The following is a 15,431-nucleotide window of genomic DNA, read 5'->3' as shown; positions in this document are numbered from 1 at the left end:
TACAATAGTGAAATTTTAATTATAATGTCCTAGTAAGCCCCAAAACATGCTTTATTGCAATACTGTAATGCTTTGACATATAATGAACAGCTGTTTGTAACAACATCTACAACGAACGCACTTCAAAACAAGAGAAGTCAGCCTCCTCGCTTGTATACGGTAAAGTATTTGCCTAGCATTCGCATGGCGGCAGATTGATCCTAGCCCAGGATGTCATTCTGTAAAAGTCACTGTACATTGGTGCAAAAGTCATTTTACATTTTTATTACATTAAAAAGATTGAGTTCATTACTCAGTGCATGGTGATGATGCAATAAAATCAAGTACCTTGCTTATAATGTTAGAGGAGCTCACAGAACCCCTAAAAAGGTGGTTGAATAAAACATTTTGAGTATAAATAATGGAAGTCTATTTAGCACCACAGTATTATCACCCATTATAACTGAGTTACCACATTCTTTTGGTGCAAAGCACAAAAGATGTGTTGGAACTGCATAAGACACATAGCTTATTAAAAAAAAGGCAAATGCACTATTAGTTAGTCCAAAGAAAACCTCAGATTGCTTTAGATGCTGACAAAAGTTCATGTGATAAACTAAAACTACAAATAAGCTAAACTGCAATATTGAATCTCAAGCTCTTTGAATTCAAGTTATTATTTACTATCACACCTTACAGAGCAATTTCATGGAACTCTTGCCAAATCAACGTTAAAACATCTTAAATTCATAAGTGTAATGAGAGAGAATGGCTGAAAAATAAAACCATCTATAACCCACAACATGACTCCTCATCAATTGATTCTGCATCAAGTTACTTAATACATTTGCTAAATAATGCTAATAATTCTTACACATGAGCTACCAATTCACTACTATCACAGGTTAAGTAAGTTTACACACAAATCATTAACACCATAATATTTAGTAGAGCATTCAATGCAGACAATATTTAGCTTAATATGGCATTAAAATTAGTTTCCAACACACGTATAAATTTACCTCATATATATACAGTGCATATTTAAACTCAAATAAAATCATTACCATCTAAGAGAAGGAATTTACAAGAGGCTTTTAAAGGAATCAAGTGCAAAAGTAAAAACGTAAAAAATGATGTAATGTTTCTATCAAAACCACTGCTATGTACAATCATTTATAAGGGATGAAAAACTTCCAAGAAGCTTCATACAAATGGTCAAATACTTAAAATTGAAATATGGCCACATAAATATATTCGGATGCATTTCTCTAAAAGCACCAACAATGGTTACTTTCCAAATCTTGGAGAGTATTACTGAATTTGCCTCAAAACACTGTCCAGTACATTACATAGAGAACCACAGAACAATGTCTCTCCCTGTCTTTTGCAGTATGCAGTATTTACATAAAAAACACAGAGTTTAATGACTGTCATATACAACAAACTGTGCTAAATTTACATTCTCTGGTGTTTTCCTTTATATAACTGAAGCAGATACAGTACATTGCCTTATCACATATTACCCGTCACCATCTGATGACTAGAAAATATCAAGACTAGATGAAAATAATGTGTCTTTAGAACTCAAGAATTCAAATAAACGATCACAAACCAATTGAAATTAAAAAAAAAATTTCTGCCTGTGAGTATTTGCTACCTTCACTGTGATCTTTCAATTTTGAATGTTTGTATTAATAATTATCCCCTTTTTCTTTTCCTTATACATATTAGTTCCATACTGAACTTTCAATTAAGTTTCTTAGATAAAAAAAAGATTTGTCACTTCCATTTTCCTTGTTTTATCTTTTTAAATTGTTGTAGCGGATATTTTCACATCCAATCTATTGAAAAATATTCTCTTTAAAATCAAGAGCCACACATTATAAGTATATCTAGTAGACTCTTTTGTCTAGACAAGACATATCAATTTCCATTCAAGACTTTTGGTCAATAATTTATCAAATAAGTCTCATTCACTTCTTACTAGCTTTGAAATCAGCATTTTTCATTTTTTACAGAATAACCATCAGGTTAGCAATTCCCCTCATACTGTACCTGTGTGCTCTATTCTGTAATTAATTTTTCTTAGAAGTAAATTATATCATACTTTGGTAGATCTGGCATCACAGGCTTAATCTCATTCTGTGTGAACAATGAAATGAGTGAAAGCTAAGATTCAGCAACAAGATCCCAACAAGACTAGTTGCATACAGCACTTTAATTTGAAAACTGTATAATTTGATATTGGTAATTATTTTAATCAACCAGACTATGTCTGGTGAAAATTTTCGTCAATGGCAGTAGGTACATTTAGGATGACATTTCCGACCCCGAACACCACATTTACACCCTCCAGAGTTATCACCTTGACCCTGAAAAATAAAACATGTGTCATTTTCAATTCATATGTGAAGCTTTTTACAAATTGCAAGATTACAGTGGTATATAAAAGATGCTTGTATTTTGAACTTGAAAAGTAATGATGCATTCAAAATTCATGATACTCACCCCAGGTCCCCATCTTGGCCCTCTTGTAACCCAACAAATCTCTGTTCGACACATAGGACAACGCATCCAATCGCACCCCCATTTCCTAACGAGCATCACTGAACATTTAGGGCAAGGTAAACCATCTCCCCTGCGAATCATATCCTGCAAAGAAAATATTTGACATTTTTCTTGGGTTGAAACAAATTCACTTATAGCAACTGTAATTATAACAGGAACACGTAATTTGCTTTTACTACATGTTTAAGCAAATAAGATTAAGTTCCTATTAATTTTAATTACTTAAGTTTGGTTAGTAGAATTCTTATTGTAATTCACTGGTATTTCAGTATTTCTCATTGTTTAGACAAGACATTAACCTAAGCAGATACTTATAAAGTAGTACTGTATGAAGAATCAAACATAAGTACAGTATACACATTCAAACAATCTTTATACTTCACATTACATAAAATTAATACTCTACTTTTGAATAAACATAAATCATGACAGTATAATAACTTAAGAAAAAAACAAAAAAATAACTACTTACGTCAAAGAACTTCTTTGTTTTCATGGCAGCTTCATCTACCTTCCAAGCCAATTCATCTTGATAGGACTGACACGACTTCCCCTCGTGCTGAGCCTAGTGGAATAGTCAAAATGTTTTAGATTTACCAAAGGTAATCAAACCAGCAACTCAAGAATGTAACTTTGAAGCAGTAAAGTTCTGTTTACAGTAATACTACCGTTCCTATTCTAAAAATAAAAACTCACTTTAACCAATAACAAGAATACTGAAATATGATGGTATTTAATTCCAATTAATTCTTAAATACCTCTGGTCTTTTATAATAAATATGAAAGGAATAAAAAACTATCACAAATTATCATTCTTATATTTTTTCCAAGACATTTAAGTTCTAACATATTGATATAACTAAAACATTTACATACTGAAAGACAAAGATACAGTATCTCAAATATGTTACTTAAAACAAATTCAATTTGACTGAATTTCATTAAATTTTCAAAAATATAAATTTCTCATTCCTTATAAATATTGCCTGTGAAAGACACTGAACTTCTCCAACTCCCTTCTGTAGATCATTACAACTTTTCATGAGTTAAGTTGGACTGATATTTGATACCCAAAGCCTTCTTGAAGACATAGATTATCAAAATTCTGCTTTAAAAGGTTATTAAAAGAACCTCTTCACTAGACTCCAGATTTTGAAATTTGGGAAGAATACTGTATTACATTCAGTTCCTTCTCTTCATTTCAGTGAATGGCCGTGATGAGGATTAAATCTACAGTCAACTGCATCAGCCTCAGTAAAAGAAATCAGTTTTCAAGAAATGCATCAGATGTGGTAAAAGTGTTAGGGCATGGTATATACTAGCAGCAGAACTATTCAATACACACAATGCTACAGACACATGAGAAAGGTAGAACGATATGCTTCTCTTGAGACTTTTGAATTGTGTGCAACAAATTTAAAGAATTACTTCCCACCCAAAGAAGGCAGGGTTCTCTGGCAGATCTATATGGTCAATCCTCATTAGAGAGAGAGAGAAAGGGGGGGTTTTTTAAATTTGTAATAAATATAGCCTCTACACATACATTTTGGCAGCATTTAATGACAAGACTGTGGTTATGCATAAACACTGTTGCATTGCAGTAGCCCCAAATAGTCATATCATATATGCAGAGGTATTTCTGCAATGATTCTATTAGTTGTTCCATGGGGCTTGAGATGGGACTATGGGTCTCATAAAGTACTCAAAGTGTGTAAGTGTTACAGAAGCTACGATTAATAAAAGGGGTTTAGATGAGAGCATGCCATTAGCAGGAACCAATACTTATAATGGAGACAATATTACCTGGGTGCTTTGTTTGCACCCACCCACCTTCTTCCATATTTTGAGTAAGATTTTCTTTCCCTACTTGAGACTAGTGAGGAGGGAAGGTGTTGGAGATGACACCCCACCTCTAAAAATGTGGTTTTCCTTTGTTAAAAACTAACAAGTCAGATAGTCATCTCATAAGGGAAATCCCCTGAGAAAGAGCTCTTACTATTGTGATGCTACTAAGGGATCTGGTTGACAGGGGGACCCTCTTCTAGACTATTTTCCCTCATTGGTGCCATGCACTAGCCAAGTACCACACACACATGTTGAACCACTTGTATTTGTTTCACTTAGTGTCTTATAAACACCCTATGCTCAGATCAATCCATAAAGCTCTGGATGTCCTGAAATTGCATATAACCGAAAATGCTAATGAGGAAGCAATTTCTCTCACCTGGTGGGTTTTAGTGTTGGAGAGGATCAGCCTTTTTGATAAGGGAGGTACAATAATTAGAATATAAATAGCCCTTGAAATGGACTGCCTTCTGAAGAATGGATCTCCACACATATAATTGTAAGATAGACACCACATAGAGGTTACCATCCACAGGCCAAAAACAGGAGACCCAGAGTCATAATCGGGACAGCCAGGAGTGATGGAGATAAACTCCTGTTCTCTACAGTCTACATAATACTGAAAGCTCGCTGACTCTTCCTCACAAGGCTAATGCTATCAAGATAATAGCCTCCTGGAGTAACTAATTCAAGGAAATGGTAGAATGATCTAATTTTCCCAAAAACTCAAGCATTCTATCAAGAGACCATGATACTGAAGGAGTTGCTAGGGATGGCCGTTGCAGAGCAAAAATCTAATACAGTATTCAAATATCTCACATTAAAAATTCCCTTTTATATGTACAGAATAAATCCAAGAGTGAAGGTTCAAAGTCATAGAGGAAGCAAAGATATTCCGACTACCTAAACTCGTGCTGACGGTAAAGAGTATAATCTTGGTCTCAGATCCTGAAACAGTGGAAACACGGGGTGTTTGGCCATTGTAGAGCTACAAGAACAGTTATCTCTGATAAGTGTTGAACGATATTCAAAGCCTTCAAAATCATAATAGTTGGAGGAAACAGATACATTGAGGGCCATCTGTTCTAGTTCAGGTTCCAGGCATCTCTTGCCACTGCCTGAGAATTCACATTTGGAGCTACGTATAGTGGAAGCCTGCAGTTCTCTTTCATTGCAAACATGTCACAGTCTTTACCCGATGGCTAACTGGCCTTTCAAACGTGCAGAAACAGCAAAAGCCATAAAAAGCTAATGAAGCTCATTACTATCAATACCCACAAGTTTGGTAATAGCTTGAGTGACATCAGCAACCTCACTTCCAAAGTAATCAACTAACATAACCTTCTATAGCTTTTCTCCTAAACCTTAAGACAATTTTCTTTCAAGACTTGCATCTTTTACATGAACAGCTACAAACTGAAGATAGTCCTTCATAAGAGAAACTGAGTGTGAACTATATTCTTTACAGTGGTCATTCAAAATACACTTTTCCCCATGGCACGTGACAGAGAACGAGGATCATTATCGCCCAGGAATAAATCTACTAAAAAATCCTCGCAAGAAGACATCCCCTATTAATCTATAATTGATAATAAATTTCTATAAAGCTTCCTAAAACACGAAACCACAATCTGGAGCACTGGTAGAGCTGTGCTCTCTAACCTGATGACAAGAAAACTGAATGACAAATGGATAGGACTTACCCATTAGGTAGTATTGCCATAACTGTACTATGCTCCCAATACTACAATAGAAGGTCAGGGAAATTACAAAGGGGAAAATTTAGTTTCAGGGTACCATAGACATTTTAAATAATCAACTTTGAGAGAGAAGCAATATGTATAACAGGGAAGGCTCGTAGAAATAATAACTTAATCTATATGGCTATTCAGATTTCCAAATACAATAATAACTGTACCTGACATGTGAGGCAGTTAGTACGTTTACACACATCACACAGGAACAAGTTGACGTTATCTTCGAATTGACAAAACCCTAAACAGTCTGGAGTCTTGCAATGGAAAACATTTTGCATTGCGCCTTCTGCTTGCTTGACGGATTTGTTCAAGTGTTTTTCATATTCCTCAGGAGTCAAAAGCTGTTGAAAAAGAATTTATGAAGATTATATCAGTTTGTACAATGATCCAACTTTTAAAGTAACACTATGAATTCCATACATAGCAAAGATCAATATTCAGAGTATTAAATATAAGATGTAATTTCAACAACATTGGGATTATATAAAAGTAATATTAGTATATATATGTATATAGTATATATAATCAAAAAGACCTTTAGCAATATTCTAAATAACATAAATTTTTTTAAAGCAATTTGTATTTTTCCTAGCTATAGAAACCAAAGTCCTTTAATTGGGGAGATTGATTCAACGTTAGCTCGAGTAACTCGAGGCAGTTGTAAAATTTGGTTTGCGAGTGGTTAACCAGCAGGTGAAGAGTGTGGGGGAGGAACCCAACACCCTTTCCCAGCAGGAATAGTTTCACTTTTGACCTTTCGGCTTATGACTGAGAGGGGTGGTTGAGGAGTAAAGTTAGATTAAAGGTCTCAGATTTGTATAGCTAGGAAAAATACAAATTACTTTCCAAAATTTGAGATTTTTTCCCACACAATATTCAAACCCTTATCCTTTAATCAGGGAGACACATTGCTTGGTGGGTTGGAAGTCCCCTTAGAACCAAACTGGATGCCTCATTTTCTTTCCTGGAAGTGTCACCCACTTGGTCCTGCATGGGAGCTAAGCAGTAACTCCAACAACCTCCTAACTGTCTTTCATAGGGATGAAAATACCGATAGGGGTTGAGCTGTACATGGATGCTGTACATGAAACCCTTCCTTGATGGGGATATCAGTATGGAATTATTTACCTGCATGATAATCAATGAGTTGGCATAAATTCCACCATTTTCTCCCTCGTTTAGGGAGGTCGGGAGATACTTCTTTAGTTATAAAGAATGGAACTCCAAAGTGTAATTCACCAGCATCAGGTCCAATCTAGTACAAAATGACTTAATCAATTTGTCCTCAAGAGGTGGGAGAGAAGTGAAGGAGAAGAGCCAGTCACTCAGGACTTACAAATAAATATAGCAGGGATCTCCAGAGATTCTACTCACCCAAACGTGTACAGCTGTTCCGCCCAAGGACACAACCCAGTATATAATTGGGGAATGACTAAGGCCTGGGGAGGCCAACAGCAACGGGAGGAGAATTCCTTGACACGGATCCCAGAAGACGGACGAAGTACAATGTACTTTTCGCTTTGCGAATCAGAGGGAGGGTGAAACCACGGCTCCATGGCTGGCAGCACAGGGAAAAGATCCTTTCATCCCCAATTGTTGGTCACAGCCTCAAATTGTGCCTTCCTCTCAACCAGGTCGCGCAACAACTCCATGGAAGAGGGAGGAGAGGGTGTCCACTGTCCCGGAAGGAAGGGAGATAGAGGTCACCAAAGCTCCTCCGTCAACCTGGGAACAGAAAGTGTACAGAGCCGTACACTCCTATTCCTATTCCGACCAGCTACTGTGGCCACTGGGGTAGCCCCTATTCCGACCAGCTACTGTGGGCACTGGGGTAGCCAAGGCTATAGGGATAGCTGGGGCCACCCAGGAAATAGAGGCTACTAGGGTAGCCTGGGCCATGGGAATGAGATAAGGGGTCGGAAGCCACTCAGGAGCTATTTCCCCCTCTTAAAAGAGAGGTGGTGTCAAAAGGAACCCTCTCCTTATGACTACGTCTCGCTTTCCTAGACTTCAACCTCTTCATCTTAGAAGAAAAGCCAGACTTAGAGTCGGAGGACAAAGAGGAAATTGATGATGAGGAGGAACAACAGGGCACATGCCTCTTTGTCTTACTGGTTCTCGCTCCAGGGTCTGCAAGCAGAGGGGTAATGGTCTGAGAGACTAGTGATGACAATGCTCTTCCGGGGGAACAAACCGCACAAGTTGTTCCAACAGGTACCACAACAATGGGATAAACTGTCATGGGGGAGAGGGAAGGCACACTCACAGAACCCCGCAATGAGTGGGGCCAGAGGCACAACCTCAGATGCAGAGGGAGCAAGTAATACTGGTTCTGGACCCACAGGCACAATGGTTGTGCTGACAGCACTGGGGAAGGGGTAGGATACACGGGGGCCAGGCACTGGGGAAGGGGTGGGATATACAGGGGCTGGATCAGGGAACGGGATAACCCCAGGAACAGGAGCAATGTGCACTCTGGCCTTGGAGGCCTTCTTACACCCAACTTCAGGTCTAACACCTCCTTGTGCCAGCCCAGGAGCTACTTTACGGACCTTTGCAGTCCGTTTAGGCTTAGGGGAGAAGACCACTGGAGTCGCTGACACTGGATGCATCACAGTTCACTGGAATTACAGGGGACAATGGCACTGAGGGAACAGGGGGTAGAAGTAACCTCAGCTACAAGCTCCTTCAAAAGTCATGGAAGGCCTTCCTGAAAGATCTAAGGAAGCCCAAGACTTCCCTTAGTCAAAATTGTCGTCAGCAGTCCGCAGGGTGACAGACAAAGAGCTTCCAGCTCCCGAAGGGGTGTGGAAAAAAATGGGGTCTCCCACACTATACTAAAACCTGAAAAGCCACCCCGATGCAGATACAAGGGTTCCTAGCTCCAGATGCATACCCCACAGGGACCAAACCAGGGGCGTATGCTCAGGAGTGGCAGCAGTAGTCACACCCTCAGTGGAGAATAAAGCAGCAAAAGACTTCTTGGGCATTGCCAAGACAGATACGGCAAAAGCTTAACTCGCTACTTTCTTTTTATGGCGTACGCATGCCACTGCAAAGGCCATGACCTGCAGTCATCAAATGGCGATGATTGCGAACAATCGTGCCCCCTACAAGACGCACAGAGGGAGTGTTAACTTGAATGATGTTTACTCATAAACTGGTTGCAGAGGCTATCCTTCCCCGCAACTTACAAACATCTTGTATTAATGTACTCCCATAATTCCAAGTCCAGCAATGCATTCACTTCCTGCAATAGAAAAAGAAAATGAAAAAGTTTGTAAGGCAATGGCAGTTCATGCCTTCCTGACAGTAGCTAAATCAAAAGTGAAGCTATTCAGGCTGGAAAAGGGAGTGGGGCTTCTTCCCCCCACCCTTCACCTGCTGGTTAACCACTCCTTAACCAAGTTTTAATGACCGTCTCTAGCTCATGCTGAATCAATTACCCTAATTAAAGGATGGGGGTTTTTATGTCATGTAGGAACAAACAAGTTATTAATGTAACCAAAATAATATAAAAAAATTAACAACATAATCCTCATCTTTCCCTGACCCTTTGCTTCACCTGATACTTACAGCTTTGATCTCTCTGTCCTGCAGAGAGAAATCACATGAGTACTGGGTGTCTCGATATGGGCATTTCACTTCAGCAGTATCAGAAAACTTGATAGCATTAGCAAGGCAATCCCTATAAACAGAAATAAATTTTAAGATAAGTGACTATAATTTGAAAATTGTAACAATATTTTATAGGAAATTTATAGCTTCAAAGATACAAACCCCTGCCCTACTTATACAAAATACACGTGTGTTGGAAGGGGCAACCACCTAAAAAATCTTCTTCCGTAATAGTAGCTTCCTTTCAAATTGATGCCGCTTTCTCCCAGTGCATAAAAGAGGGACTTTGATATGAGGAATTAGTTAAAAAAATACTTCATCTGAACAACAGGAGCAGTTAGACACTGTGTACCACTCTGCATAGCCTATGCAGTTTATGCTGCTGAAACTTATACACAACTCAAAGGGTATGAAGGTTTAAGTCTTCAAATAGAAACATGATATTTTAATTATAAAATAAATTTTTGAATATACTTACCCGGTGAATATATAGCTGCAACTCTGTTGCTCGACAGACAAACTGTACAGAAAAAACTCGCCAGCGATCGCTATACAGGTTGCGGGTGTGCCCAACAGCGCCATCTGTCGACCAGATACCCAGCTCTTATGTAAACAAAGACTCAATTTTCTCCTCGTCCCACTGCGTCTCTATTGGGGAGGAAGGGAGGGTCATTTGATTTATATATTCACCGGGTAAGTATATTCAAAAATTTATTTTATAATTAAAATATCATTTTTAAATATTTAACTTAGCCGGTGAATTTATAGCTGATTCACACCCAGGATGGTGGGTAGAGACCAGTAATATATGTTTACATTTTATGAGCTAAGAGTTTTTTATTTCATTTTAGGAGTTATCAAAATAACAAAAACAAAATAAATAGGTACCTGGTAAGGAAGTCGACTTGAACGATTACTCTGCCTTTTAAGTACGTCTTCCTTACGGAGCCTCGCGATCCTCTTAGGATGCTGATCGACCCCTAGGAGCTGAAGTATCAAGGGTTGCAACCCATACAACAGGACCTCATCAAACCCCTAATCTAGGCGCTCTCAAGAAATGACTTTGACCACCCGCCAAATCAACCAGGATGCGAAAGGCTTCTTAGCCTTCTGGACAACCCATAAAAACAACATTAAAAACATTTCAAGAGAAAGATTAAAAGGGTATGGAATTAGGGAATTGTAGTGGTTGAGCCCTCACCCACTACTGCACTCGCTGCTACGAATGGTCCCAGTGTGTAGCAGTCCTCGTAAAGAGACTGGACATCCTTTAGATAAAAAGACGCGAACAGTGACTTGCCTCTCCAATAGGTTGCGTCCATTATACTTCGCAGAGATCTATTTTGCTTAAAGGCCACGGAAGTTGCAACAGCTCTAACTTCGTGCGTCTTCACCTTAAGCAAAGCTTGGTCTTCCTTACTCAGATGTGAATGAGCTTCTCGTATTAACAGTCTGATAAAGTATGATAAAGCATTCTTTGACATAGGCAAAGATGGTTTCTTAACTGAACACCATAAAGCTTCAGATTGGCCTCGTAAAGGTTTAGTACGTTTTAAATAGAACTTAAGAGCTCTCACAGGGCATAAGACTCTTTCTAGTTCATTGCCTACAATCTCCGATAAGCTGGGAATATCGAAAGATTTAGGCCAAGGTCGAGAAGGCAGCTCATTTTTGGCTAGAAAACCAAGTTGTAGCGAACATGTGGCTTTTTCCGACGAAAATCCGATGTTCTTGCTGAAGGCATGAATCTCACTGACTCTTTTAGCTGAGGCTAAGCATACCAGGAAAAGTGTCTTTAGAGTGAGATCTTTCAGGGAGGCTGATTGTAGCGGCTCAAACCTGTCTGACATGAGGAATCTTAGTACCACGTCTAAATTCCAACCAGGTGTAACCAAACGACGCTCCTTAGTGGTCTCAAAAGACTTAAGGAGGTCTTGAAGATCTTTATTGTTGGAAAGATCTAAGCCTCTATGCCGGAAGACCGATGCCAACATGCTTCTGTAGCCCTTGATAGTGGGAGCTGAAAGGGATCGTCCTTTTCTCAGGTATAAGAGAAAATCAGCTATTTGAGCTACAGAGGTACTGGTCGAGGATACAGAGACTGACTTGCACCAGTCTCGGAAGACTTCCCACTTCGATTGGTAGACTCTAATGGTGGATGCTCTCCTTGCTCTAGCAATCGCACTGGCTGCCTCCTTCGAAAAGCCTCTAGCTCTCGAGAGTCTTTCGATAGTCTGAAGGCAGTCAGACGAAGAGCGAGGAGGCTTTGGTGTACCTTCTTTACGTGCGGCTGACGTAGAAGGTCCACCCTTAGAGGAAGACTTCTGGGAACGTCTACTAGCCATCGAAGTACCTCGGTGAACCATTCTCTCGCGGGCCAGAGGGGAGCAACTAGCGTCAACCTTGTCCCTTCGTGAGAGGCGAACTTCTGCAGTACCTTGTTGACAATCTTGAACGGTGGGAATGCGTAGAGATCTAGATGTGACCAATCTAGGAGAAAGGCATCTATATGTATTGCTGCTGGATCCGGGACTGGGGAGCAATAGATTGGAAGCCTCTTGGTCAGCGAGGTTGCAAAGAGATCTATGGATGGTTGGCCCCAAGTGGCCCAAAGTCTCTTGCACACATCCTTGTGGAGGGTCCATTCTGTTGGAATTACTTGCCCTTTCCGACTGAGACAATCTGCTATGACATTCAAGTTGCCTTGGATGAACCTCGTTACTAGTGAGATGTCTTGACCTTTTGACCAGATGAGCAGGTCCCTTGCGATCTCGTACAACGTCAGTGAGTGGGTCCCTCCTTGCTTGGAGATGTACGCCAAGGCCGTGGTGTTGTCTGAGTTCACTTCCACCACTTTGCCTCGAAGGAGAGACTTGAAGCTTTTCAAGGCCAGATGTACTGCCAACAGCTCCTTGCAGTTGATATGCATGTTCCTCTGACTCGAGTTCCACAGTCCTGAGCATTCCCGACCGTCTAGTGTCGCGCCCCAGCCCACGTCCGATGTGTCCGAGAAGAGAACGTGGTTGGGAGTCTGAACAGCCAGGGGAAGACCCTCTCTTAAGTTGATATTGTCCTTCCACCAAGTCAGACAAGACTTCATCTTTTCGGAAATCGGGATCGAGACCGCTTCTAGCGTCTTGTCCTTTTTCCAGTGAAAAGCTAGATGGTATTGAAGCGGACGGAGGTGTAGTCTTCCTAATGACACAAATTGTTCCAGGGATGATAGCGTCCCTACCAGACTCATCCACAGCCTGACTGAGCAGCGTTCCTTCTTCAGCATGTTCTGGATGAATAACAGGGCTTGACTTATTCTGGGGGCCGACGGAAAAGCCCGAAAAGCTAGACTGTGAATCTCCATCCCTAAATACACAATAGTTTGGGATGGGACCAGTTGCGACTTTTCCAAATTGACTAGGAGTCCCAATTCCTTGGTCAGATCTAGAGTCCACTTGAGATCCTTCAGACAGCGACGACTGGAAGAGGCTCTGAGAAGCCAGTCGTCCAAATAAAGGGAGGCTCGGATGTCCGATAAATGGAGGAATTTGGCTACATTCCTCATCAGCCTCGTAAACACGAGAGGAGCTGTGCTTAGGCCAAAGCACAGGGCCCGAAACTGGTAGACCACCTTTTCGAAAACGAATCTCAGAAAAGGTTGGGAGTCTGAGTGGATGGGGACGTGGAAGTAGGCGTCCCTTAGGTCTAGGGAGACCATCCAGTCTTCCCTTCTGACCGCTGCTAAGACTGACTTTGTGGTCTCCATGGAGAACTTCGTCTTTGTGACAAAGACATTCAGAGCACTGACGTCTAGCACCGGCCTCCACCCTCCTGTCTTCTTTGAAACCAAGAAGAGGCGGTTGTAGAATCCCGGTGATTGAAGGTCCGAGACTTTGACCACCGCTCCCTTCTCTAGCAAAAGAGACACTTCCAGTTTCAGGGCTTGTCTCTTTTCTTCCTCTCTGTACCTGGGAGAGAGATCGATGGGAGACGTTGCTAGAGGGGGTTTGCGTACAAACGGGATCTTGTACCCCTCTCTGAGCAACTTCACAGATTGTGCATCTGCGCCTCTCTTCTCCCAGGCTTGCCAGAAGTTCTTGAGTCTGGCTCCCACTGCTGTCTGAAGTTGCGGGCAGTCAGACTCTGCCCTTAGAGGACTTGGATCCTTTCCTCTTCCCTCGCTTCCCTTCGGCACGAGCACCTCCTCTGCTGGAGGCTCTGCCACGAAAGGGCGGAATAAAGCGAGACGCTGGAGTGTCAATCCTCGGTCTAGCTGACAATGTAGGCAAAGGGGGAGCTTTGCGAGCTGAGGACGCAACAAGATCGTGAATGTCCTTCTGCACTAACGAAGCGGCTATTTCCTTTATCAGGACTTCTGGAAATAGGCACTTGGAAAGGGGAGCAAAGAGAAGCTCAGATCTCTGGCACGGTGTAACTCCAGCAGAAAGGAACGAGCAGAGAGACTCTCGCTTTTTCAGGACTCCGGACACAAATGAGGCAGCAAGCTCATTGGACCCATCATGGACGGCCTTGTCCATGCAGGACATAATGAGCAAAGAAGTCTCTTTATCTGTCGAAGAGATCTTCCTGCTCAGGGCTCTTAGGCACCAGTCTAAGAAGTTAAAGACTTCAAAAGCCCTAAAGATTCCTTTCATAAGGTGGTCCAGGTCCGATGATGACCAACAAATCTTTGAGCGTCTCATGGCAAGGCGGCGGGGAGAGTCTACAAGACTTGAGAAGTCGCCCTGGGCAGAGGCAGGAACTCCCAAGCCGAGAACTTCTCCCGTGGCATACCAGACGCTCGATCTAGAAGAGAGTCTAGCAGGGGGAAAAGCAAATGCTGTCTTCCCTAAACTCTTCTTGGACTCTAACCAGTCTCCTATCACCCGCAAAGCTCTCTTAGACGAGCGTGCGAGGACGAGTCTAGTAAAGGCAGGTGCGGTAGAAGGCATGCCTAAAACAAACTCTGAAGGCGGAGAACGAGGAGCCACAGAAACAAACTGGTCAGGAAACAACTCTTTGAAAATAGCCAAAACTTTTCTAAAGTCCAAAGAGGGTTGAGTAGACTTAGGCTCGTCCAGTTCTGATTGTTGATCCTCTTGATGTGCAGCAACATCATCATCAGAAAGTTCCTCATCCGAAAACTGATGAGGAAACGGCAACGGAGTGGGTAACGGCTGGTTCGCTGAGTCCGGTCGCACTGGTGCATGCGTGACGGAGCCGGACGCAACGTCATGGACCTGCTGCACAGTCTGTGAACTGTCAACAACCATGGTAGCGCGAGGACGCACAGCGTCTACCCGAGACTGTCTAGACTGACTGGGTTGCGCAGTGGAAACCACCCTGGGTTGCGGAGGTTGACGCACCGCGTCAAAACAAGTCACCTCTGATGGTTGTTGAACGTCCAGAACGTCAACAACAACCTCCGTGCGTCGCTTAACGTCAACATGCGGCTGGCAGCCCACACTGGATCGCATCGGTGGAGGAACCCCCTCAACTGGTGTACGTGAGAAGGTTACCTCAGCGTCAACAGGACGCACAACCGATCGCTTGGAAGGTTGTAGGCTAGGTACTGCACTCGCTGCTGGTACGGCAGCAACCTTCTCCGCATGAAAGTCCTGCATCAAAGACGAAAGCTTGGACTGCATGTCTTGCAGCAAAGCCCAT

General features: G+C 41.7%; 1 protein-coding gene across 6 annotated transcripts in view; it reads right to left on the bottom strand.

The window, feature by feature from the left end:
* Nucleotides 1–408: 408 nt before the first annotated feature.
* Nucleotides 409–15,431, bottom strand: part of LOC137619669 (uro-adherence factor A-like) — a 73,484-nt gene continuing 58,461 nt past the window's right edge. For all 6 annotated transcript variants that reach the window (XM_068349915.1, XM_068349912.1, XM_068349911.1 and 3 more), the window contains 5 exons: nucleotides 9,729–9,840; nucleotides 6,314–6,493; nucleotides 3,023–3,115; nucleotides 2,491–2,634; nucleotides 409–2,354 (listed from right to left, as the gene is read on the bottom strand). In XM_068349915.1, coding sequence (XP_068206016.1) covers nucleotides 2,274–2,354; nucleotides 2,491–2,634; nucleotides 3,023–3,115; nucleotides 6,314–6,493; nucleotides 9,729–9,840 — 610 coding nt within the window. In that variant the 3' untranslated portion in view covers nucleotides 409–2,273. The remainder of the gene's footprint in view (nucleotides 2,355–2,490; nucleotides 2,635–3,022; nucleotides 3,116–6,313; nucleotides 6,494–9,728; nucleotides 9,841–15,431) is intronic.

The sequence above is a fragment of the Palaemon carinicauda genome, chromosome 26 (assembly GCF_036898095.1).
Source record: "Palaemon carinicauda isolate YSFRI2023 chromosome 26, ASM3689809v2, whole genome shotgun sequence".
In the NCBI taxonomy this organism is placed as follows: domain Eukaryota; kingdom Metazoa; phylum Arthropoda; class Malacostraca; order Decapoda; family Palaemonidae; genus Palaemon; species Palaemon carinicauda.
Note: the sequence above shows the minus strand (reverse complement) of the source record. Positions and strands in the feature narration are given on the sequence as shown.